Source organism: Carcharodon carcharias, chromosome 1 (genome assembly GCF_017639515.1).
Source record: "Carcharodon carcharias isolate sCarCar2 chromosome 1, sCarCar2.pri, whole genome shotgun sequence".
NCBI classification, from domain to species: domain Eukaryota; kingdom Metazoa; phylum Chordata; class Chondrichthyes; order Lamniformes; family Lamnidae; genus Carcharodon; species Carcharodon carcharias.
In genome coordinates this window covers 34,172,181-34,199,396 of record NC_054467.1, presented here as the reverse complement: position 1 = coordinate 34,199,396, position 27,216 = coordinate 34,172,181, and the positions used below count along the sequence as shown (strand labels likewise).

The following is a 27,216-nucleotide window of genomic DNA, read 5'->3' as shown; positions in this document are numbered from 1 at the left end:
TGTTTGTACCCCAATTGGTATTAGGGTAGGTGAAGTCCCTAACTGTTAGTGCCCTGTTGTTTTTGCACTCAGAAATTTGCCTACATGTTTTCTCATCTAACTTCCTTCCATTATTTGTTGGCGTATACTATAGACCCCCAATGTGTTTGCCCCTTTTTATTTCCTGAGCTCAACCCATATGGCTTAATTTTATGCTTCATTTAGTATATCATCCCTCCCTACATCTGTAACTGATTCTTTAACCAATAATGATACACCCCAATCTCTTTTATCCCTCTCTCTATCCTGTCTGAAAACTCAATATCTGGGGATGTTGAGCTGCCATTTTTGCCCCTTTAAGCCAGGTTTCCATTATAGCAATGAGATGCTGCCATGTATCTATCTGTGCCCTCAGCTCATTGGCTTTATTTGCTATACTCCATGCATTTACGTATCTACCATTTTGATACTGCCAAATTCCTGTGCTATAACTTTTTAACTTGTGCTGCTATTGTCTTTCGGAGTCATTCACTAATTCTCCATTTCCCATTCCCTGCTCTGATTTTTATCTACAGTACTAGCAAATCTCCCTGCGAGGATATTCGTCCCAATCCTGTTCTGGTGTAGACCGTCTGGCTTGTACAGTTCCCACCTTCCCTAGAACCTGTCTCAATGCCTCAGAAACCTGATGCGCTCTCTCCTACACCAGCTTTCCAGCCATGTGTTCAATCACTCAATTCTCCTTTTTCTGTACTCCTTTACACATGGGACTGGGAATAATCCTAAGATTACTGCTTTCGAGGTCCTGCTTTCCATTCTCCTTCCTAGCTCCCTAAATCTGCTTTCAGGACCTCATCCCCCTTCCTACCAAAGTCATTGGTACCAACATGGACCACGACCTCTGGCTCATCACCCTACCACAGAAGGACGTCTTGCAGCCGCTCCATGACATCCTTGACCCTGGCACCAGGGAGGCCACATACCATCCTGGAGTCACATCTACAGCCACAGAAACACCTGTCTGTTCCCCTAACTCAGGAATCCCTTATCACTGCTGCTCTTTCCCTCTTTTTCCTCCCCTGAGCTGCCTTTGGTGCCACAAACCTGCCTCTGACTGCAATCCTCCAAGGAACCAACGCCCTCACCAGCATCCTAAATGGAAAGCCGATTGGCGAGCGGTACCCCAGGGTACCCTGCACTACCTGTCTAGTTCTCTTGGGCTGGCTGGTGGTCACCTTTTCTGCCTCCAGGCTCCTAAGCTGTGATGTGATGACCTCTCTTAACACGTTAGCCATGTTGCTCTTAGCCTCGCCAGTGCACCACAGTGACTCCAGCTGCTGCTCGAGCTCTGAAACCCGGAGCTCAAGGTTCTGCAACTGGTGACATTTCCTGCACATGTTGTCTAGGCCACCGATACTGTCCACCTGTTACATGACGTGCATTCCATACGACTGAGCTGTCCTGCCATGGCTTCAATTTGCTTCCCTTATGTTAACTTTATTTTACTTTCGTCCACTTGTACTTCTTTATTTTATCTAGCCCTGACTTAACTTTACTTTCCTATTGCTTCTGTTTCTTACTGAAATCTAAGTAGCTCCTTCTTTTAAAATTAATTTGATTTTCTAATTTTCAGCTACTTGAAGACCCTCCCTAACAGCAGTTCTTACCAACTGATGAACTTGTGTTTCTCCTATGATGTCACTCTTGGATGTTTTCAAAACTCAGCCCCCTTGTGCAGCTTTTCAACTCCAGGACCCTGCAGGCTGAGCAAAATAGAAAAAGACAAAAGCCAGAGTCTTCTGTTTGGCGTGCAGGGCCAACGTGTAAAATGACATGCAGTGACATTGGGCATGCATCCTGATGTCACTGTGCGTCATTCCGATTTTCAGTTTGGCGGGCGCGCACCAGAGTTGGCTGCGTGCCGGCCGAACTGTCAAAGGCCAATTAAAGCTATGAATTATCTAATTGAACTGATTGCCTGGGCTGCCCGTCCAACCTTAAGGTTGATAGGCAGTTGAAGAGCCCAGGCAGTCTTCGCATTTCTAATGAAACCTCATCCATGGGCGGGATGAGGTTTCATGAAGACTTCATAAATTAAATAAAATTTTTTATTAATGCATAAACATATCCCAGCTCATGTGACAGTGTCACATGAGGGGACATGTCTGAGTAATTTTTCTTTTTTGCAATGTTTTATTCTTCAGTTAATCTCCCTGAGGCAGCTCTGTGCCTCAGAGATTTCTTTGCTCTTTCACGCATACTCTTTCCCCCCCCCCCCCCCCACCCAAACCCACACAGGTAGTGCTGAGCGCTTCCGTGTGCGTATCACGCTGGGCAGGCCTTAATTGGCTCCTGAACCGTCCGCCCAATGGGGAGAAAGTTCTCCCCAAAGAAAAGAGCATCTCCTCACTGAACTCTCTTCTCGCCAAACTTGCAGTGATTCCACACTGCACCAGTTGCATAGAACAGTAGCGACATGGATACAATATTGGCTGAGTAACAGGAAACAGAAAGTAGTGGCTAATGGATGTTTTTCTGGCTGGAGGAAGGTTTATAGTGGAGTTCCCCTGAGGTTTGTGTTGGGACCCTTGCATTGTCCTGATATGTATTAATGATCTAGAGCTTGGCGTGCAGGGCACAATTTCAAAGTTTGCGAATGATAAGAAACTTGGTAGCATTGTGAACTGCGAGGAGGATAGTGTAGAACTTAAATAGACAGGTTGATGGAATGGACGGACAGGTGGCAGATGAAGTTCAATGCATAAAATGTGAAGTGATTCATTTTGTTAGGAAGAACGTGGAGAGACAATATAAAATAAAGGGCAGCATTCTAAAGGGGGTGCAGGAGCAGAGAGACCTGGGTGTATATGTGCAAAAGTCATTGAAGGTGGCACATTGAGAGAGTGGTTAATAAAGCAGTGTCCTGAGAATTATTGATAGGTGCATAGAGTACAAGAGCAAGGACGTTATGTTGAACTTGTATAAGACACTAGTTCAGCCTCAGCTGGAGCATTGCATCCAGTTCTGGGCATCAGAATTTAGGAATGATATGAAGGCATTGGAGAGACTGCAGAAAAGTTTCATAAAAATGGTTCCAGGGATGAGCAACTTCAGTTATGAAGACAGACTGAAGAAGTTAGGGTGTTTCCTTTGGAGAAAAGAAGGCTGAGAGGAGATTTGATAGAGGTATTCAGAATCATGGCAGGTCTGGATAGAGTAGATAGGGAGAAACTTTTCCCACTCATGAAAGGATTGAGAATGTGAGGGCACAGATTTATAACAATTGACAAAAGAAGCAAAAGCGAAATCAGGAAAATCTTTTTCACGCAGCAAGTGGTTAGGGTCTGAAAAGCACTGCCTGTGTGTGTGGTGGAAGCGGGTTCAATTAAAGCATTCAACAGGGAATTAGACAATTGTCTAAAAAGAAGAATGTGTGGGGCTATGGGGCAAAGGTGGGAGAATGGCACTAAATGACTTGCTCATGTGAAGAGCCAGTCCAGACACTATCGGGTGAATGGCTTCCTTCTGCGCCGTATCATTTCTGTGATTCTGTGAAATTTGAACATTACAGTTTATAGATTGACTACTGAGATAATTAACATTATTATTGCATCACAGACCTACTAACAATCAATTAAAAAAAAATGTTACATTGTCAATAATTTATGGTGCTGCACATCTGATAATTAAAATGAAGTAACTATCTGATAGCCTATTGGGTAAATGCACTTTTTGTGTAGCGCTGAGCAAAATAGATCAGAAGACCTGATTTCTATGATTTCAGTGCGGGGTGATATCTTTTGGGGTGGTTCAGAAATGGTGTCAGTTTCTTTGGGGTGGGAAAAAATGGCTTGTGTTCTATGCAAGGTCACTTTTCATAGTGATTGCTATTTAAAAATGAGTATATAATTAAATAGATATCTTGTTCTAAAAACAAAAAAAAACCCACTAGAGCTATACCTTGAGTGCCCTACCATCCATTCTTAATTAGCACATTCGTTTAGATAATATCACCAACTTTAATTTTAACACCTATGTGTTCTATTGTACTATTGTCGTTGACATCTTTTGATGATCTGCTTCTATCACTGCTTGTTTGTCCCTACAACCACACCCCCCCACCCCCCCCTCCACCTCTTTGTCTCTCTATCTCTCCGCCCCCCCCACACACACCTTAAACCAGCTTATATTTCAACTCTTTCTTGGACTCGAACGCAAGTTCTGTCGAAGGGTCATGAGGACTCGAAACGTCAACTCTTTTCTTCCCCGCCGATGCTGCCAGATATCTTGTTCTGTTCAGTTCAGAATTGGGATGGATATGATGTTGTTGTGAATTAATAAGGGTTAAGGAGGGAAAAGTTTAAAAACAAAAAACTGCAGATGCTGGAAATCCAAAACAAAAACAGAATTACCTGGAAAAACTCAGCAGGTCTGGCAGCATTGGCGGAGAAGAAAAGAGTTGACGTTTCGAGTCCTCATGACACTTCAACAGAACTGATTTTTCTTTACAAGGAGAGGGAAATAAATATAAGCTGGTTTAAGGTTTTTTGGGGGGGTGGGGGGCGGGGTGGGGTGGGGGGGGTGTTGTAGGGACAAGCAAGCAGTGATAGGAGCAGATCATCAAAAGATGTCACAGACAAAAGAACACAGACGTGTTGAAGATGGTGATATTATCTAAACGAATGTGCTAATTAAGAATGGATGGTACCATCCATTCTTAATTAGCACATTCGTTTAGATAATATCACCAACTTCAGCACCTGTGTTCTTTTGTCTGTGACATCTTTTTGATGATCTGCTCCTATCACTGCTTGCTTGCTTGTCCCTACAACAACACACCCCCCGCTTCCACTTCTCTCTCCCCCACCCCCCCACCTTAAACCAGCTTATATTTCCCTCTCCTTGTAAGGGAAAAGTTTATGCTGACACAAATGCAAGACTTAGCATAATCTACACAACAACTACATAAAACCTTTTAATGTAATAAAACATCTCAGGATGCTTCACAGGAGCATTATAAAACAAAATATATTCTAAATTCTAATGTTTGGTATTACCTAGTTATTTGGAGAAGAAACAAAAACAATCTTATTCTATTTAATAATGAATGGAAATATATGAAACATATTTAAAATCTGGTAGGGTACTAAGAACATAATGGCCAAAATTTTACTGGCATGCCTTGGGTCCTGCTGCTGGTGGGTGAACGGTGGGACCGTGGTAGAGATTTTAGTGGTGGCGAAAGTTGTTACACCCTTGAAGGGCTAGCGAGAATTTTTTATTAGTGTGCCACGGTCAGGCAGACGTAACCTGGTGATCAGTGGGTTGAATGCGGTGGAGACGCATGGACACTGTCTCTCCCCCACCTGGAAGTTGTCTCAATGTACCAGGCGTACTCCCATCTCAGTGGGAGGCCATTGTGATTTTGGTAAAATGGCCATTAATATGCAAATTAGTTCAATCAATCGGCTGCCCGCCTTTGACTACCGACTGGCTGAACTTCACTCCTGCGGATCAGGCAGCACCACCCTGGCCCCCACCCCTGATCACTTGTCCTAATGGACTCCCATGCCAAAATGTTCCTTAATTTTCTCCCTGAGGGTTGGTCACCTGCTCCCACCTCCCAGTCAGTCTCCAGAAGGCTGGTAAGATCCTGGCTATTGTGTCATAAAAGCTTCAGCTTTGCTAGTTTGGGATAGAGCTGTTCATTGTAGTTCCTCACACCATGAACAGATTATACAGCTTGCCTTTTAGTTTGCTGAGATATTAATCATATATCAGCTGTTTTTTCAGACCAGTTTTGTGTGTTTAGGATTTATGGTTATCACATCATTGTACAACTAGCAACGTGAAGTTACTCACACTGCCATTGCTGCAGGTTTCAGTTCATAGTTCCCAAAGAATGGAAGAGTAAATACCGACCTGTATGTGTTCATCTGGCTGGCACTGGAGACCATGTAAGTGGATAATATAACAAAATTGGTTTACTTAAAGTAGCCTGATTTCTTGAATACATGACATAGTATTGTATCATTAAAACAAATTTAGAATTGTGATGGGGTTATTTTTGTATTCACAGCATCATTTACCTTTGCTTCAAATATTTTCTCTGTTCAAAATGCATTGAAATTTTGCTGGAATATGATACCATGGTCACCCAAATAATTATTATTCATAAGCCTTGACAAAAAGTGCTAGTTGGTTACTTGACTGTGAGGGGTCATTATAGTTGAGCCTGGTCCTGCCCTTTTTATCTCCTTCATCTTTTGCTGCTTCCAGGTCATACCAAATTCCAAATTATTACAAATGTCTGAGGTAGGATTGAACTATGTTTTGATACCCCTCATGCAACACATTCATGGTCACTTGAGTGAAGTGCTGTAGAATGACTACAGCATGAGGGGTATCCATTATGGAGGTCACTTTTAACATGTTTTACTCTGTACAGATACATGTACTTTCTAAGAAGAGACCAAAAACTAACAATCTGGAGTTGAAATCCTGTTTGATTTTTCCCTTTGTCAGACCAGATATGCTTACAGCAATTGCAGGAACCCAATCACTGCTCAGATGGAGATCAGTTAACGTAGCCCTGACTAGTAATAAAGTGTGTTACTGTGTGTCTCTGGAACAGTATCCCATCAATAAGTCAACATCTTCAGAGTTCTGTCGAAGGGTCATGAGGACTCGAAACGTCAACTCTTTTCTTCTCCGCCGATGCTGCCAGACCTGCTGAGTTTTTCCAGGTAATTCTGTTTTTGTTTTGGATTTCCAGCATCCGCAGTTTTTTTGTTTTTATCTTCAGAGCAACTGGTTTCAATAAAAAAAGGCACTGTTCTCAATTCCTCTGCCCCCCCCCAGCCAATCCAAAAATTTGGTGAATGCATTACCTGGTATGGTACTAAAGATACAAAGCCATGAAGGCCCCACATTGTATTACTAGTAAGAACTAAGTTAACTGATCTCCATTTCTGGATGTTGCAAGTTTTGTCACTTGAAGCAATCACATAATAAGTACCTATTGGAGGGGTTCCCAAACTGTGGGTCTCAACCCCCAGTGGGGTTGGGGAACGAGTAATTGGGGTCGCTAGCTTCAAGGCAGCAATGGAGGTTACAGAGTGGAGACTAGGATTTGACAATCCTGGAATTGGTTGTCAGGCTCCTTTTAAATGTGTTTTTAAAAAAATAAATAAATTTTGGCCTAATCCAATGAGATCTGATGCCTGATTTTTTTTGTGCATGTATCAACACTGTTGAACATCCACTCCATTCAACAACTCTCCTCCCCCTTCCGCAGTTTTCACTCTGGGTCACATCAAGTATTAAGTATTATAATGGGGCCAAGCAGAAAAAAGTTTGGGAAACACTGACATATTGAACTTAATGGTGGCATTACCGTATTTAAAAATGTGGTTTTGAATTATTTATGGCTTTTATTAGAAATTACATATTAAGCATTCCATTTAACTCATTTTCCTTAAATTATTCCAAGTTTTACTGGCGAAGACGTACATTGATGGCTCGTCCAATGATAAAGGAGGCATGCATTGGATCGCTTTTATTGGAAAATCCTTACTATATCCTTTTGTGCACATTTAGAAATTTGTTGGCACAGTAATTGTTGTGGTGCTACACTTAAGTATTTTGAGAAAGTTTAGAATTGCGTTTAGTTTGGAAAAGGTGAGATCAATAAACTACATTTCCTAAAACAACCATGGAAAGTATAGCTTTTACTTTTAGAATAAAAATGGTAAGGCAATTCCTGAATGTTTTTTAAGTTCTTATTTGTTATAACATGTATTTTTTTCTTTTATCTAGTGGACTAGTGGACATAATTTATTTATAAATTGAAGAATTTAACATGATTCTAAACATAATTTCAGAGGTGATCGTCGTCTCCCTTATTGGAAGAACAACCCATGACTGTGGTCATGATCCCTAAATAGTGAAGACAGGACTTAACATAAACAGGAGTTCTTTTTCCTCCCGTTTTCTTCACCTTACTTAAACATAGCCCAGTTCTGTCTAAAATTGGGCTTCTACATGTACACTTCCAGTAGGGTACAACAAATAATGAACAAGAATGAGAAACTTGCTGTTTTGCTTCCCCCTGCCTGAAAAATCTGGGCATTGAGGTCAATTGTACATTTATCACTACTCTAGTTGAGATTAGATCAGTACAATCCATGTTATTGAACCTAGTTTGTATGGATCAGCAACTCACTACCATAACCAGCTGAGTTAGCGGGGGATGGATCAGTCGTAAATATTATTATGCTATTACTTGAGGAATATTCAAGAAGAAAATGTGGGAAGGATAGATACAAGTACCCACATGAAATATAAGATAAACTGGCCTATCAAATCTATTCCTTCCAAAAGGTTGTATCTTATTTGTGCTGTGATGGATTCACCCTAATTTTATTTGCATTCCAGGATGTGATTGCACTGGAGGGGGTGCAGAGGAGATTCACCAGGATGTTGCCTGGGATGAAACATTTAAGTTATGAAGAGAGGTTGAATAGATTTGGGTTGTTTTCATTGGAGCAGAGAAGACTGAGGGGCAACCTGATTGAGGTGTACAAGATTACGAGGGGGGTGGATAAGGAGTAGCTGTTCCCCTTAGTTGAAGGGTCAGTCACGAGGGGACATAAGTTCAAGGTGAGGGGTGGGAGGTTTGGGGGGGATGTGAGGAAAAACCTTTTACCCAGAGGGTGGTGACGGTCTGGAATGCGCTGCCTGGAAGGTTGGTGGAGGCGGGTTGCCTCACATCCTTTAAAAAGTACCTGAATGAGCACTTGGCACATCATAACATTCAGGGCTATGGGCCAAGTGCTGGTAAATGGGATTAGGTAGGTAGGTCAGGTGTTCCTCACATGTCGGTGCAGACTCAATGGGCCGAAGGGCTTCTTCTGCATTGTGCGATTCTGTGATCCTGTGATTCTTTCTGGACCTTGTTACCTTTTGTTCACTTGATTCACTTCTTGTATGAATCCTTTCCAGCTGATGCAAATGTGCAAGTGTTTGCTTCCAGGACATTGCCAATGTGGTATTTGCCCATCTGACAGGAGGAAAGTAAGAGGTTTGAGTGATATCTTTCTTCTGCTGAGTGCTTCCTCGCACCAATGTTACTGAAATTGGTGTCTCCAAGGATTGAAGAAATTAATCAGTTTTTAGTCATGGCGTCCAAGTAACTGTGTTGCCCTCTGGGCTAGCCTGAACTCTTAACCTATTTAATCTTTTGTGTGTGCCAAATAGTGAATGAGTAAAACTCCTGAATGCTAAACTTCTTTGTAACCTTGAAAACAAGTGACCGAAAGCTCTGGGTTATCTAAATAATATTCAGTTCCAGCACGTTTCATTCTGTTTTTCAGAGCAGAGTGGGAGCCACAGTGCTCCATAGAGTATTTGATCATCTGTGTCTATACTTTCCAGTAACCTTCAATCTCTTTACATTGGCTTGAGAGTTGGGTGAAGCAGGCAGGTGCAATTTTTATATATATAATAAACGAGTTAACTTAGTATAGTAGTGTTAGCTATTTTTGATGATCCAAGTAGCTACTCATTACCAAGAGGTGGGAAGGAATAATTTTTCCACTGGCTAGGATTTGAGCTCTTGCCAATTTCTTCCTTGGATCTTCTAGACCTGAGTACTTCATAAAACAATGTAGGCCATTTGGTACTTTGAGCCTGCTCTGCCATTCAACAAGATCATGGCTGTTTTTTTTTAACCTCAACTCCATCTTCCCACAATATCTCCATATCCCTTGATTCTCTAAAATCTATCAATCTATACCTCAAATATACTCGATGACTGAACATCCACAGCTCTTTGGGGTAAAGAATTCCAAAGATTCACAACTCTTTGTGTGTAGAAATTTCTCTACACTTGAGTCCTAAATGGCTGACCTCCTCAATTCTGTGATTATGACTCTGGCTGGAATTTTACTGGCAACAGTGAAGTCCTATTATCTGGCTAGAATGCAAGACCTGAGCCTGCACTGACGACAGCAGGACCACGACAGCTTTTCTCTGCAGGTAGCCAAATAAGGAAAGGACAGTGGCTTGTCTTTCTTAGCTGGCAGCCTGTCTTTCCAAGCTACTGGCCCAACCAAAGGGCCGGCAGCGCCACCGATAAAGGCGGAGGCTGCTGCTAAGGGAGTAGGGAGAAGAAGAGGATGCCTCCTTGTTGAAATCCACTCAAAGGGCAGGTAAGAATTTTTTTCTACTGTGGCAGGACCAGGGAGAGAGGCCCATAGATCATCGGAGTGAACACTCTGGCAGCAGTCAGAACTGCGGGGGTGGCCGTTGTGACCAGTGAGTTTCTCTGTGGACCGTGGAGCCTCTGGGAAGGACGGGCCCCCACCACTGGGAAACTGCTGAGAGGTTGCTTCAATGTTCCTGCAATCTTCCCCGGTGATTAGGCACTGTTCCAACACTGGTAGAATGCGGGGGTTGGGTGTAGAATGGCCAATTGGATTAATTGGCTGCCTGCCTCTGGTCGGTGGGTGGCCGAGCTTCTGCTGTTCTCGCCTCTCGAAATATCGCACGGAAGCTTCCCTCCGCCACCATTTTACCAGCCCTTCTGCTTCCCAGCCTGACTTTCAGAGGCTAGTAAAATCCCAATCTGTGTCCTGGATGCCACTGCCAGGGGAATACTTTTCTCAGCATCTACCTTGCTAAGTCAGTGAACTTTAGTTACACTCCTCCTTCAATAAGGAGATCAAAACTGTGCATGCTATTCCACATATGGCCTCACCAACACCCTGTATAATTGTATAAAAACTATTATTCTCCAATTTCTTTGTAACAAAAAATAATATGCCATTTTCCTTCTAATTGCTGGCAGTAACAGCATGTTAACTTTGTGATACATATACAAGGACACCTAGGTCCCTCTGAAAGCAAACATTCCAAATCTTTCCCAATTCAAAACAAAATCTGCCTTTTTATTTTTTCACCAAAGTTGATAACTTCACAATTCTCCACATTGTATTTCATCTGCCATGTTCTTATTCCGACCCCCTGCAACCTCTTTGGGTCCTCCTCACTGCTTACTTTCCCACCTAACTTTATCATCAGCAAACTTGGATGGGTTACACTGAGTCTCCTCATCTAAGTCATATAGATTGTATATATATTTATTGTATTTTAAAAATTTCTTTAATCTGTTCTCCCTCTATATCTGTTTTTAAAGTACATTGTAAAATTAACTATTCTCCTTGACAGTATTTTTACATGGATACAGAAAACCTAGAGATCAAATGTAAGTATTAAAAGTGTTTCTGTACTCATTATCCCCTCATGCTTAATCTCTCCCTCCCTCTCCTCCAAGAATTTAATATTTTGTTTTCTCTGTTTAAATTTTGATAATTCTTAAGAATGCTGGATTGTTTCCATAACGGATATAATTTTGAATCAATATCTTTATTCTTTGGTGCTCAGACATCCCACACTTTTTTAACCTTGGATTGCTTGAGGAATTGCACTGGAGTATTTTGTCTTGATGCAGTCAAGATTTGTCCCCAGCGTGACCCTTTGCACCTGCCTTCTGTAAATGCCCAAGACCTGCAAGAGAATTCATTTCTTACCCACCTAATTTTGAGAAAATTCTCCCAACTCCCAATTTCACTCTTCTTTGTCATTGAGTTCTTGGAGAGAAATCTGGCACACATGATGTTTAGTTATACTTTTACCTGTTTGTGTTTTTCTTCTCGTTGATTCCTCTACACATGCTTGGACTGGAGGGATTTCTCTCTATCACTCAGTGACACTTGGCTTACTATGGGATAATAGTTTTTATGTACAAAGCCTACTGTTCTCTATGCAGGCCTAGCCTGTAAAACAATGAATACTTGAGATTCTCCGTCAGTCCTTATGTATATTTAGTTGTGGATTTCTCCAGATGGTAGCCTCTTTCAATAACTAAAACAAGAAAAAAATGGATTTGCAGCAGGGAGCTTTGTTCCTCAAGATGGAGCTTGATACCTCAATGTTTGAGATCCCTTACCACATCCCAGACCTCCCAGCCCACCCCAGGCCCCTCAACCTATCCCATACCCCTCAACCCATCCCAGACTTCCCACCCCATCCCAGACCCTCCCACTCCCTCCCAGAACCCGCATCCCATCCCAAACCCCACGTCCTATACCAGACCCCTTACCACATGCCATAACCCACACCCATCTCAGACCCTGCATCTAATCCCACTGCTCCCATCCCATCCCAGACCGCCCACCCCATCCCAAACCCTAATCCCTGTCACAGAGGTTTGTAGTAAGTGCGAGGGGACATAGTGGAGGTAGAATCAGGAGGGCATTCAGCCCCTCAAGCCTGTTCCACCACTTGTTGCCCATCCTTAATTGCCCTTGAACTCAGTGGTTTGCTTGGCCATTTAGAGGGCATCAACATTGCTGTGGGTCTGGAGAAACATGTAGGCCAGGCCAGGTAAGGATGGCAGATTTCCTTCCCTCAAGGACATCAGTGAACCAGGTGGGTTTTTGTGATGATTGTTGATAGTTTCATGGTCTCTCAAATTCCACCAGCCTCTGTGGTGAGATTTGAACTCATGTCCCCAGAGTCTGGGCCTCTGTGTTCGTCCAGAGACATTGGCAGTCTGCCACCATCTCCCGCTTCAAAAGTTTCTGATTGTGCCCAAGCTGTGAAGCAAACATCAGGAAAAAACAAGTTTGGAGGAAAACCAGGAAATTCGAGATCATATTAATGCAACTCAGTTACATCATGAGCCAAGGTGTCCGTCCAATCAGGATTTTCTTCTTTGACTTTCAAACTAAAGAAGTTAAAGATAGTATCAAACTTAAAGAAAAAGCACAGAATTGCGCAAAGATGGCTAGCAGGTCTGAAGATTGGACAGAATGGGCTGTAACTTCTGAGCTCCCCAGTGTCGGTTTGGGGGATTCCCAAAAATGCGCAGGGGAATCCCCTTCGGAGGTTCCCAGGTAAGGGTTTGCACAGCATTTGCCCAAAAGTGCAAGTTTCACTGGGCAACTGCCCTGCACTGGGATCCATCCAAAAATACGGTTTAAATCACGAACCCCGATATCTGACCACCCCCCCCCCCCCCCCAACCCCCCCAGACCTCTGACCTCCCCCAACACAGACATCAGCCAGGGTTATACCAATAGTTACCCAGAGAAAGTTAGAAGAATTAAAACCTCTTCTAACTTCTGGCTAATGATTGTACAGACCCAGACTGACTGCCCACACACCCCGACCCCAGAGGGAACTACCCCACAACCCCTGACTACCTGCCCCCACTTTGAGACTCCCCCACACATCAGACTTCCCAAGGGTGTCTCTTCCCCCCTCCCTCCACCCCTCACCTACACCCTACACAGTAACCTGCAACCCACAACCCCACGGCCCCCAGGAGTCTCCCACTAACCTCCCACCATGGGATTCCACCTCATCTGCATGGAACTACCATTCCCCCAACCCCCCCGACCCCCACCGGGCCCGGCACCAGCACCCTCCCGCAGACCCAACGTGACACAACCCAAGGCCTGACACCACCTCCCCCAAACCAATGCCCAGAACCCCCCAAGGCCTTTCATCCTCTACCCCAAGGCCCAAACTGCCCCTTTCCCAAGGCCTAACCCCCTCACCCCAAGACCCAACACCCAACTGACACCCCCCCACCACCTCCAATCCAACCACCTGACCTCCAACCACTCCCTGATCTCTGACCCCCCCCACCCCCCAGAAGCCCAACATGCTCCCCTCCTGAGGCCCAACAACCCATCCCTGAATGCCTGACTCCCCGACCTTTGACCTCCCTTGACCTCTAACCACCCCTCAACCTCCAACCTCTGACACACCCACCCTTTCTGGAACTCCAACTCACTCCCCTAACCTCCGACCCACCAATCTCCAACTCTGACCCCTCCCAAACATCTGACCTCGCCAACCACTGACCCTCCTGACCTCCCATCCCCCCCCAAAGTCCAGTTCCCAGTGACCTCAGACTTCCTGACCCTGTCCCCCTCCGAGGCCTGACACCCCCCGAGTCCTGACGACCCCCCCACCCCCCAAAGGCAAGGCCCAGACACCAGACCTCTGACCCCTGACCCCGATATCTGAATCCTGCCCCCCCCCCCAGACCTCTGACCTTCCCCAACACAGACATCTGACACCCCACCCCCCAATGTCTGACTCTGACCCCACGATCTTCAACCCCCGACTTCTGACTCCCCTGACCTCTGGCACCGCATGACCTACAATCTCCCCCAGACCTCCAATCACTCCCCTCACCCTCCAAAATTCTATCCACTTACCTTAGACAGTTACATTCTCCCTGGCCTGTCAAGGACTTTTAACTTTCAATGCATCTTTAAAACTTATCTGGTTTAAGGCAGCTAATGCCGTAAAAAAGAGGCGTGACGTCTTTCCCTTTGACTCTTGTACTTCGCTGCTGGTCTTTGGGGCTTTGGGGACGCACTGCACTGCCTAGATCTCGCCCAGCCTCAGTCGGAAGGTTGGGTGAGATAGGATCGAAAAATCTGATATAAGTAATTGGGTGAGGAGTGGCAATCCAATACTGATTATTATTCCGAGGAAGTTCAGGCCCATTATAAAAAAAAACAAAGAATGACTAAAAGGTTGGTAAAGAGGGAAAGAAATACAGTACGAGAGAAAGTGTTTCTATAGGTATTTTAAAAAGATAAGTTAATAAAGTGAGCTTTGATCCAATAGAAAGTGAGTCTGAGGAATTAATAATGGAAAATAAGGATGAATTGAACAGGTATTTTTTATTATTTGTTCATGGGATGTGGGTGTCACTGGCTAGGCCAGCATTTATTGCTCATTCCAAATTGCCCTTGTTCACAGGGCATTTAAGAATCAACCACGTTGCTGTGGGTTTGGAGTCACTTATAGGCCAGACCAGGTAAGGACATTAATTAACCTGATGGGTTTTTGCAATTAACAATGGTTTGTGGTCATCATCAGACTTGTGATTCTAGATTTTTATTGAATCCAAATACTCACCATTTGCCATGGCGGGATTCGAACCCAGGTCCCCAGACAATTATCCTGGGTCTCTGGAATACCAGTCCAGTGACAATACCACTACGCCACCGCCTCCCAGGTCTCCACTATGGAGGATACAGGTAACATCCTGGAAATAGTTGTAAATCAGGAAATAGAAGGGAGGAATTCAGGAAAATTACAACCACCAGGGAAGTGCTATTGAGCAAATTGTTGGGGCTGCGGGCTGACAGATCTCCAGGTCTTCGTCCTAGGGTCTTAAAAGAAGTGACTAGTGAGATAGTTGATGCGTTGGTTTTAATTTCCCAAAATTCCCTAGATTCGGGGAAGATTCCATGAGATTGGAGAATAGCAAATGTAACTCATTTCTTCAAAAAGGAAGAAAGAGAGCAGGAAACTATAGGCCAGTTGGCCTAATATCTGTCATAGGGAAAATGTTAGAAGCTGTTATTAAAGATGCTATAGCAGGGTACTGAGGAAAAATTCAAGGTAATCAGGCAGAGACAACATGGTTTTGTGAAAGAGAAATCATGTTTAACCAACTTATTGGAGTTCTTAGAAGGAGTCACATTGCTGTAAATATAGGGGAACCGGTGGATGAATTGTACTTAGATTTTCAGAGCTATTTGATATGGTGTCACATCAAAGGTTATTGCAGAAAATAAAAGCTCATGATGCAGTGGATGACGTATTGGCATGGATAGAATGTTGGGTAGCTAACAGAAAACAGAGTAGGCATAAATGGGTCATTTTCTGGTTGGCAGGGTGTAACGAGTGGTGTGCCGTAGGGATCAGTGCTGAGGCCTCAGATCTTTACAAATTATATAAAAGATTTGGATGAAGGGACCTAAGAAATGGTTGCTAAATTTACTGATGACACAAAGGTAGGTAGGAAAGTAAGTTGTGAAGAGATTGTAAGGAGGCTACAAAGGGATATAGATAGGTTAAATAAGTGGGCAAAGATCTGGCAAATGGAGTTTAATGTGGGTATATGTGAAATTGTCCATTTTGACTGGAAGAATAAAAAAGAATTACATTATTTAAAAGGTAAGAGATTTCAGAGCTCTGAGATTCAAGAGGGATCTGGGTCTCCTAGTGCATAAATCGCAAAAGACCAGTATGCAGGTACAGCAAGTAATTAGGAAACCAATAGAATGTTATCGTTTATTGTGAGGGGAATTGAATACAAAAGTAGTTCTGATGAAGAGTCATACGGACTCGAAACATTAATTGTATTCCTGTCCGCAGATGCTGTCAGACCTGCTGAGTTTTTCCAGCTATTTTTGTTTTTGTTTCAGATTTCTAGCATCCGCAGTATTTTGCTTTTATACAAAAGTAGGGAAGTTATGCTTCAGTTGTACAGGGCCCCAGCGAGGCCACATCTGGAGTACTGTGTACAGTATTGGTCTTATTTAAGGAAAGATGTTAATGCGTTAGAAGCAGTTCAGAGAAGGTTTACCAGACTAATACCTGGAATGGGAATGTTGCCTTATGAGGAAAGGTTGGACAGGCTAGGCTTGTATCCGCTGGAGTTTAGAAGAGTAAGAGGTGGCTTGATTGAAAAATATAAAATCCTGAGGGGTCTTGACAGGGTGGATGTGGAAAGGATGTTTCCTCTTGTGGGAGATTCTAGAACGAGGGGTCACTATTTAAAAATAAGGGGTCGCTCATTTAAGACAGAGATGAGGAAATTTTTTTCCCGCAGACTTTGTGAGACTTTGGAACTCTCTTCCTCAAAAGGTGGTTGAAGTAGAGCCTTTGAATATTTTTAAGGCAGAGCTAGATAGATTCTTAATTAATGAAAGGTTATCAGGGGTAGGCAGGAGAATATAATCAGATAAGCCATGATCTTATTGAATTGCGAAGCAGGATTGAGGGGCCGAGTGGCCTATTCCTGCTCCTAATTCATATGTTTGACCCTTGGACTTGACCTCCTAGTCAGGTGTAAAACTTAGAACTCGTTACCCTGTCATTGAGCAGGAACCAAGCCTTAGCATAAGGTCGCAGTATAATTAAAGTAGGGGATTTCTGATGCACTTAAGTTTTATCTGTACCTAAGAAATGGCATTGTATGGGTGAGGTCTTTGTTTTATTCCCCAGACTCAGTACTCTTTCCAGATCTAGAACTTTGAGTTAGAAATTCAAGGCTGGCCTAGCGATTCTATGGTTGAAAAACTGTTATAATTGTGATGGTCCACACTCTGATGTAGTTAATCTTGAGAATTGATTAAATTTTTTCTTCACAACTCCTAATCCTTACAGTTGCTAAATTGTATGTCACCCTAGTGAGGCTCCTTAGCCTTTAATGGTGGAAATGGCAAGCCGAAATTGAGATAAAAGTTCTTTTAAAAGAAAAAAAGTTTCTTTGATATCTAAAGTGTTCAGTCAGTTTGGTCTTGATATTTCTGTGGGGTATAGGTTACAGTATGTAAATCTAGATATACTAATGGATTGCTCCAATTGAACAGTTTTAAAATTGAAGAGCTCCCAGCTCATGACCTATTGTATAGAAATACTCCTGATAAATCAACCTCCAGATTGCCTTTGATCTTTTTTGCTGTCTCTGACTGGTTCAGCTAAACATGTCGATCACCTTAGAGCATCAGAGTCTTAAAGGGCACATGTTGATTTCTGCAGTGATCTCCATAATTATTTCTAGCTTGGTTGTGGAGAACTTTTTCTGTTACTAGGAAGAGTGCATCTAAATAAAAATGTTCTCTGATTAGGATGTACCATTTTGGAGGCTCCAACCAAGTTTATTGAACTTCACACTTGACTAGTCTGATTAGAAAGGGCCCTTGTCTTCAGCCAGGACATGCTGGACAATCTCAGCACAGATACTTTCTTATTGAGAACTTCAAATTTGGTAGATATTGTTGACTTAAGGGAGACCAGTTTATCCAACTTCACCTTTAATAGGTCAACATATCCTTGATCCATCCTCTCTCTAACTCCTCATAGATGTAGAGTGCCACCCAGCTATAGATGATTTTGTTTCCCTAGGAAGGCCCTTTGCATGTTGATAGTACAGTGATAGAACTTTTATCAACAAAAAAATTCTTTCCGTTAGCCGTTGGCTTCTTATGATTTTTGTGGGGCTTATTTTTCCTAATTTTGAAAAGCAAATGGGTCTTGTGTAGAGGGAGGGAGGCTTTGCATTTCTTTCTTTGGGCAATTTTCCTCCATAAAATTCATGTTTCATGGAAGGAGATCAAAACTTGGGGCTGTATTCCTAGCAGTTTTGTCCTGGCAACAGCATTTGTAACGCCTCAACTGGGGCTTCCACCTTCCTAGATTCATAATGGTGTTTGAGAGAGATGTGAATCGCCAAAATTAGATCTTCTATCAAATAGGACCTTTGAGTTGTGTGAATCAATCCAACATTAGGCCTTCATTTAAGCAGAAGCAACAAATCAAATGGGGTAATTATAATGGCAGCTGGACAAAATATGTCTGCGTTTCCTAGAATCAATCGATTGGAGAGATGCCGCATTGCGTTAGGCGTGCTATCAATCAAAAGAATGAGGATGCGATAGGTCCTTCTACAGGTGAATCTTAATTTGAAACAAATTCACACTTAATAGGCTGTGCGCGCCAAAGTGCATTTTACTTTAGCTAAACCCAAATTCAGCTAAGGATTTGAAGATTGATTTTTGTTTTAAACAGTGTCATTTAAAATGTTTGAAATGCTACAATCTCTGAAATGTTCTCTTTTAAATTTTTTAAAACAGTATAGTTTATAAATTGCAAAACAGCTTTTATTCCTCAAAATAGAAAATGGCTGGTTTGCACATTGTATTCTATGCTTAATGTGTTATGGTGCATTGGATGTTACAGTAAGGTTGAAGAAAAGCAAGCAACAGTAAGTAGGGTTTTCTTTAGATACTTTTCAAGGGAAGCTGTCAAGTAGAATTCTGAAACTGAACTGTGCAATATTTTTTGTAATCTGGTCATCATATAAGACTAGTGGCTCTGCTTGACTTGGTAAAAGAAACCTGAAGTAATCAGCAACTTGTATTTATACAACACCTTTAAAGAGGTAAAATGTCCCAAAGCGTTTTACTTAAGTGTAATCAGACAAAAATTGACGTCGAGCCAATGAAGGAGATAGCAGGACAGGTGACCAAAAGCTTGGTCAGAGAGATGGGTTTTCAGAAGCCACTTAAAGGAAGAATGAGGCTGAGATGTGGAGGAGCTTATGGAGGGAATTCCAGAGCTGAGGAACTAGACACTTGTACAGTCACCAGTTGAGGAGTGAAGGATGCACAAGAGTGGAAAGGTGGAGAAATACATCATTCTTGAAGGGTTGCAGGGCTGGAGGAGATTACAAAGATGAGGAGGGATGAGGCCATGGAGGTATTTGAATAAGATGATGAGAATTTTAAAATTGCATCACTAGACCGGGAGTCAACGTAGGCCAGCAAGCACAAGTGTGATGGGTGAATTGGACTTGGTGCGAGTTAGGATACAGGCAGTGACATTTTAGAGGAGATTAAGTTTATGGAGGCTAGCCAACTGAGCTAGTTGAGTCTGGATTATGGAGTGGACCTGAAGGCAATAGAGCAATAGCTTGAACAATAAGAATCCATTTTCTTATAGATGGGGTGAATACTAGTGAATTTTTGACAAGGAAGATGGATCTTGAAATGAGTGATTAAGACAGGAGATACAAAGTGAAAATAGCAGTAACGATTCACCAAGAATGGAGGATTCTGACGGACCGATAGGATACTCATGGGGTCAAATCTTGCTGGAAAACAAATGACGTATTCATGACATATTCTCTTATTAATGCACAAATCAGCCTTCAAGTTCAGGATATTGAAATATGTCTGGAACAGTGAATCTCCAGAACTTGCTGGTCAATTTAGTCTTTCCACTGAATGGTATCCTGCCCTAATCCTAGCTGTTATTTTGAGAGCTCACTGGAATGCACTAAGAACGCAAGTATACTTTTAATTAAATAATAGTTATTGTCACGCCAATCAACTTCTCTGGCCTAGAAAGGGAAGTATTTAAGCTGCAGTATTCAGTCTCATTCTTGCATGGAGTAGATTCTTCTTAGAACTTTAAAAAATTTCCTGCTTTTCCATTGTGTCTTTTCTCCTGCAATCCAGTCTATCTTTCCCTCCTTATTTTTCTTTCTTTACCTGATTTGACTCTTAATTTGTCATTGTCCTCCTCCTTCATTCCTTTGTGGCTTTTTCAATCCTTAAATTCTGCCCCCTTAACCAATGAAATTATTGGTGTTTCAGTTGATGTAGGTCCCTGATGCACTGCTGTCCTTGCCACACCATTATCAGCTTGCACTTCCAATACGTTACACTGTAAAGGTGCAGGAAAATGTCTAAGTAATGGCATATGGCACAAGATTTGGCCCAATATTTTAGCCATAATAGTAGAGTAGAATGGAGTAGTGAAAGAATGTTCTTGCTAAGTTCTTCAAGATTAGAGTTGGAACAGAAAGATGAGCCAAACAGTTTTTTTTCTCTTCAGGAGGTCTGTATGCCATCAGAATAGAAGATTTGTGGAAAAGAATTTGGAAAGACAATTTCAGCAAGAGATTAGAAGAAGTGATTGCTGCAGGGCAGAAAAATAAAAAAAAGCATCAATTCCCATGTGTTGCATTTAGCAGTTTTTATTGTAGATTTCCAAAAGTTGTAAACTGAGATGAAGTTAGCTGGAGTGTTTCAAACATACCAAGTATAGCCGGGTGCAATTTTTAAAAAAACGAGACTGCCTGCCATTTTGTTCATTAGATTAAAATGTAATATCAAATCTGATGCAGGGGAAATAGCTAAATTAATACAAATCACATCACTGGCGTAAAAGGATAAAAAGAATGAAAGCAACAGTTGGATCAAGACGAAACCCTAGAGATTTCTTGAAAATATGATCTATTTAAGCCAGATGAGATGGAATTGAAATGGCCCTTATCAAAGTCACAGTAAACATCCTATGTGACTGGAAAATGACTTCATGACCATATTATCTTTCTGTAATTCTTTCCTCCATCATGCAGTTAGGTGGGAGCCAACTCACCTGGTTCCATTCTTATTGGTCATAGCCAGAGGATCACCTGCAATGACTGTTCTTCCTGCTCCTGCACAGTTACCTCTGATGTCTCCCAAGGATCTATCCTCGGTCCCCTTCTATTTCTCATCTACATCCACTTTCAGCTCCCTCAACTCTATTCCCATTAACCTGTTGACTGCCCATCTTCCCCTTCTGGTTCCCTTGTTAGTCAAATTGTTTACTCTTTTCAGGTGCTGTCCCTCTCTCTCATTTAAATCTGCCATTGTCACCTCTGAAAAAACCAACCCTTGACCTCACCACCATCCTTGCAAACTACCACCTATCTCCAACCTCTCTCTTCACTCCAAAATCCTTGAATGTGTTGTCACCTCCAAAATCTGTGTTCAACTTTCCTGGAACTCCATGTTTAAATCCCTCCAATTAGTGTCCTTCCCCTGCCACTGTACCAAAACAACCCTTATCAAAGTCATAAATGACATCCTATGTGACTGTAACAAAAGTAAACTATCCCTTCTCAACCTGTCTGCAGCCTTTGACACAATTGATCCAACCATCCTCCTCCACTGCCTCTGTCATAGTCTTGCTGGTAGCATTGCATTCACCTGGTTCCATTCTCATCTACTTAATTGTTGCCAGAGTGTGTATCGCAATGGTTTCTCTTCCTGCACCATTATCTCTGGTGTCCCCCAAGGATCTATCCTTGATCCCCTCCTCTTTCTCAATTACAATCTGCCCCTTGGTAACAACACCGAAAAGCACAGTTCACATGTACGCTAATGACATCCAACCAGTTTTCAGTCCCTGCTCCAAACTCTGTTCCCTAGCTACCAACTCCATCCCTCGCCCTGGCAACTGTCTGAGTCTGAACCAGAGTGTTCACAGCCTTGGTGTCATAGCTGATCCCGACTTGAGCATCTAATCATGTAGTTGTGCTATCACTAAAATCCATATTTTACCACCTCCATAACTACCCCTGCCTCAGCTCTTCTGATGAAATCCTCATTTATGTCTTTGCTACCTCTAGACCTGACTATTCCAACACACTCTTAGCTGGTCTTCCACATTCTTCTCTCCATAAACTTCAGGTCATCCAAAAAACACTGCCTGGGTCCTACCCTCATAAGGACCTGTTCACCTTTCACCCCTGTGCTTGTTGACCTGGTCAAGCAATCTCTTGACTTTTAAAATTCTCATCCTTGTTTTCAAATTCCTCATTGGCCCCACCCCTCCCTATCTCTGTTTTCTCCTCCAACCCCTCAATCCACCTGAGATGTCTGCGCTCATCTAACCCTGTCCTCTTATGCATCCCCAATTTTAATCATTCCACCATTGGTGGCCATACTTTCAGTTGCTTAGGCCCTAAGCTCTGTAATTCTCTTCCTACAATTCTCCATCTCATTTTCCTTCTTTAAGACACTCCTTAAAACCTAGCTTTTTGACAAAAGTTTTCATCATCTGACCTGATATCTCTTTTTGTGACTGTCGTATTTTGTTTTATAATGCTTCTGTGAAACATCTTGTGACATCTTATTACCTTAAAGGCACTATATGTATTTATAGTACATATTGCTCTTTGGCAACATTATCTAAAAATCAGATTCAATACATACGCTAGTGAAACTTGGCTCCGTCTCACGACTACCTCTCTTGACCGCTCCTTTGCTTATGAATTGTCAGACTGCTTTTCCTTTATCCAGTAATAAGTGCAATTTGCCTCCAACTAAACATTGGAAAGACTAAAGCCATTGTCTTCGGTCCCTACCATAATCTCTGTTCTCAAGCCACTGACATTATCCCTCTTCCTGTCTGAGGCTGAGCAAAGCAATTTGCTCCCTTGGTGTCGTATTTGACCCAGAAATGAGCTTCCCATCACACATTCGCAGATCACCAAGGCTGCCTATTTCCACCTCCATAGCTTCGCCCAATTCTGTTCTTACCTCAGCTCATCTGCTGCTGAAACCCTCACCATGCTTTTATTACCTCAGTCTCCATAAACTTGAGGTAATCTAAAATACTGCTGCCAGTATCCTAACTCTCTTTATACCCATAAACCCTGTGCTCACTGACTACATTGGCTCCCAGCCTGGCAACATTCCAATTTTAAAATTTTTATCCTTGTTTTCAAATTGCTATATGGTCTTGTCCCTTGCTATCTTTATGACCTCCTCTAAGCCATACAACTCTCCAAGATCTTTGTGCTCCTCCAATTCTGGCCTCTTACATATTCCCTGTTTTAATCACTCTGCCTTGGTGGCTATGTTTTCAGCTAGAGATCCCTCCCTAAACTACTATGTTGCTCTGTCCCTCTCTCTTGCCTCCTTTCAGAATCTGCTTAAAACCTACATGGCATCTGTTTTAATATTTTCTTGTGTGATTCGGTATCATATGTTGTTTGATAATGTTCCCATGATGCGTCTAGGGATGTTTCAATATTTTAAAGGCACTATTCAAATGCAGTAGCAGTAATAGTTGTAGGGTACCATGTGACATTCGTTAAGGATTATTCTTCAAGGAATACATATGAGACAGTGGGTAGAAGAGTGTAATGGTAAGAGTTAAGGTCAGAGTTGTAAATGTTTAGGAAATTAGCCAAATTAATGAACAAAACAAGATTATGATTTGTTCGAGCTGTTTTTGGTCCTGCAGGATGTTAAGAGCACTAAACTATTAAAGCCCTGATAAGTAAAGGAACGTTTATTTCAATAAAGATTGCTAAAATGAACAAAGGGCTGTTAGGTTAATCATTATTTAGATCTGTTTAATTTTTGAGATACTGATTGTGAAATTTCCATGTATGATACTTCAGTGTGGTTTCAGTGGTGCAGTAGTGATGTTCTGCCGTTAACACTCAAAATGTTGCATTTAGTAATTAATGATTAGTTAAACATATAAATACATCATGGGGCATAACAGTCTGATTCCTTGAAAAATTTAGTGTGAAAATTGGAGCCTGGACAAAACTGAGGTCCTAATTTCAGAATCTTACAGTAGTGCAGAGCTAAATGATCTTGGGATTTACCACCTTGTCCATGAAGCACTTTGGGACATTCACAGTGTTAAAAAAGCACTAAATAAATATAACTATTTGTAATCACCATGTTTAATAACCATGATAATGTTGAAGAGGAACCAACCTATCATGGATCCTTCCAGTAAAAAGAAGCCAAGATTTTGAAGGAGGTATTTTTTGAGATTTTTGTCCTTGATGTACTCAACCCAGCATTAATTATGGTTTTATTCCATAGGCCTGCTAAAAATTATCCTGGAGAAAAATTAATAATGGTTAAGTATTGTGTTCCCTTTGTTAAACTTCCAGATAGTAAGAAGCAATTACTTGTAGCCCTGTCGTTAATCACTTTTATAAAATAATATATAAAAGTATCACTGATGCCCAGAATTGGGAACCCACTCAAAATTATGTTGTCACAGGCATGCTATAGCCAAAATCCATAGACTAAGTTAGTATTTATCGTCTCTATTATGATGTTGAAATATTGCTTTAGTATTGTTATACAACAACTTGGGGTACTATCAGTGCCAGTATTGAAATCCAAGGTGCTGTTTGTAATATCAGCATTAGTAAATAATTCGACAAAGTAATATTTGTCTTTTTTTGTATTATATGTGCATGTGCTGAGATTGTAAATGCTGGTATTGACTTTAGGATTGAAATTTACAGCCTGTTTTAGAGGTCACAAAATGTGGCATTATGTCAAATTGTGCTGTTATCCATTTAGGCATTCTGTTCGGTAGAATTAGCTTTAGAAAATAGCTTTTCCAGACATTATTTATTTTCCATATTACACAGCAAGGAGGTGTTTCCCCTCTTGTAGCTGTAACATTTGGAAACCCCTGGTGGCATAAGAAATTATGTAATACATGGGTTAGGGCCTGTAGTTTCTCACTAGTTCTGATCCTGGTGAGCCAAAATGGAGGAGATTTGGAATGAAATCAAATGTCTACAGATGGGGTGAAACAAGGGCAAGACCTTCCCATTATTTTCTTGTACCTGGAGGCTGCATTAGGACAGGTTGTGGATTTCTTGCTTGCCTATTTTGCTCGGGAATGTTGTGTAATTTAGGGAATCTTCAAAACTATAGAAATTAATTTTTTTCAAATCTAAAATTGGTTTGTTGTGTATCTTTAATCTAAGATTTGCCTGTGTTGTGATCTCTTGCTCAGTTTCACTTGTTTCTTCTGCTCCTTCCACCACCACTTTTTCCCATATTTGTCTCCCCTTCCTTCATGAGGACAGCAATACGTTTTGACATTTTATTTATGATGAAGTTGTCCAAGTGATAATTTTTCATTTGTGTTGAGATATTCTGTCCTAAATCCAATTATGGCCTCATATGACATCTAGACAGTGAACCAGCAGGAGTTGAAAGTACTCTAGGAGCAAGAATTCTGGATGATCTCCCTGGATGCGGGAGTGGAAGTCACCAGCCCAAACAGATGAATGGCTCCAGAAATGGCCAGCCACTGAGTAGGTTGGCATGTAATACTACTCGGAAGGAATGGGTTGAGAAGCCAAGGCAGAAGGCTGGGGAGTACTAGTTTGGAGAATGGCTGAGCAGACAGGAGTGGTCCATCGGCTGACCATCTAGCTGAAAAGGGATGAGGCAGGAATAGTATAGCGCAAGACATTTTGTGTCTGGCAAGCGCAGGGGTAGAAATGTGGAAGAGGAGCAATTAATTCTGCTAAACATACTTTATGTAAATGTATAAATGCCTACAGGAAAGAAGCAAAATAAACAAACAGGAAAATCAACATTTAAAAGTTGGAAGCAATTTCACCTTATTGGAACTTCTGTGATTAGAAGCTTTGTCCACAGCAATTGAGAAAAGGTTGACACAAAAATTAAAACAGTGGGGAGTGGGAAGTCAGGTCCAGGCAGGAAATCATGCAGGGGCAAGATTTTTATATAATATATTGTAGCTATTTGGATTTAACTGTCTAAATATGTTTATGTGCAGTACACAGAACTGTTAATTTAAAAAGTAATGTAGGATCCATTTTTCTGAAATCAACTCTGTGCTAGGAGATGAGACAACTAGACAAGAAATTGGATTGCTAGTTTTACTCCTAAAATTTGTAACCAAGTAATTACGGACTAGTTGAATTATAGACTAGCTAAAACAAATGTATATTTTCAGTAATGCAAAAGTAATGCTGGGAATCAAAATAAAAATAGAAAATGCCTGAAATACTCAGTAGGTCCGGCAGCATTTGTGAAGAGAGAAACGGTTATGTTTCAAGTCAATCATCTTTCATCAGAACTTAAACGTTAACTATATTTTTCCAGTATTTTGTTTCAGTTGAAATTGTATGAGTTGATGTGTTTTCCAAAACACATCTGTCTACTACAAAACAGCTTGCATTTATATAGTCCCTTGAAGTTAGTAAAACATCCCAAGGCATGTGACAGAAGAATTATCAATCCAAATTTTGCACTGAACCGCATAACAGTATGTTAAGACATGAGACCAAAACCTTGGGCAAGGAGAGAAATTTTAAAAAGCATCTTAAAGAGGAAGAGGGAAGTTTGGGGATCCACATTAAAATTAATGTGGATGATTTGATAAACAGCTTTACCAGAAATGAAATCTAAATCTGTGAAAAACCAACTTCATTGATGGCGGAGTCAAGCATGTGGATGCAAAAGACAATGCCAAAGCATTGGCTAATACCTTCAGCTAGAAGAGCTGAGTAAACTTTTCCTAAAATCCCTACTATCACAAAAGCCAGTCTTCAGCCAGTTCCATTCACTCTACATCATATAAAGGAACAGCTGAATACAGTGGATCCAGCAAAGGCTGTGGGCCTCAACAGCATCACATCCTTTTATTCTGAAGACTTGTGCTCTATAATTATGCACCTCTAGCCAAGCTGTTCATAGGATCCTAGAAATTTACACCTTTCAGCCCATTGTCTCTATGGCGGCTGAAAAAGAACTATTTAGCCGAATACCACTTTCCAGCTCTTGGTCCATAGCCCCTATAGATTACAGCATTTCAAATACATAGCCAAGTGCTTTTTAAATGTAACGAGGATTTCTGCCTTAATCACCCCTTCAGGTAGAGTTCCAGACCCCCACCACACTCCAGGTGCAAAAATTTCTCAATTCCCCTCTAATCCTTTGCAATGGGGAGGCAGTGGCATAATGATGGTATCATTGGACTGGAAATCCAGAT

General features: G+C 41.7%; 1 protein-coding gene across 14 annotated transcripts in view; it reads left to right on the top strand.

Annotated features, from left to right (window-relative positions):
- The window catches only part of abhd18 (abhydrolase domain containing 18), a 135,390-nt gene that overhangs the window by 68,742 nt on the left and 39,432 nt on the right, over positions 1-27,216 (top strand). For 10 of the 14 annotated variants that reach the window (XR_005944211.1, XM_041197519.1, XM_041197510.1 and 7 more), the window contains 3 exons: positions 5,858-5,936; positions 7,472-7,556; positions 11,218-11,245. Coding sequence is in view for 12 of the 14 variants with exons in the window: in XM_041197519.1 (XP_041053453.1) it covers positions 5,858-5,936; positions 7,472-7,556; positions 11,218-11,245 (192 nt within the window). In the remaining 2 variants the exon portion in view is untranslated. Of the gene's footprint in view, positions 1-5,791; positions 5,937-7,471; positions 7,557-11,217; positions 11,246-14,826; positions 14,885-25,482; positions 25,508-27,216 lie in introns of those variants that run through there. The other 4 variants (XM_041197570.1, XM_041197561.1, XM_041197589.1 and 1 more) reach the window with 3 other exon arrangements.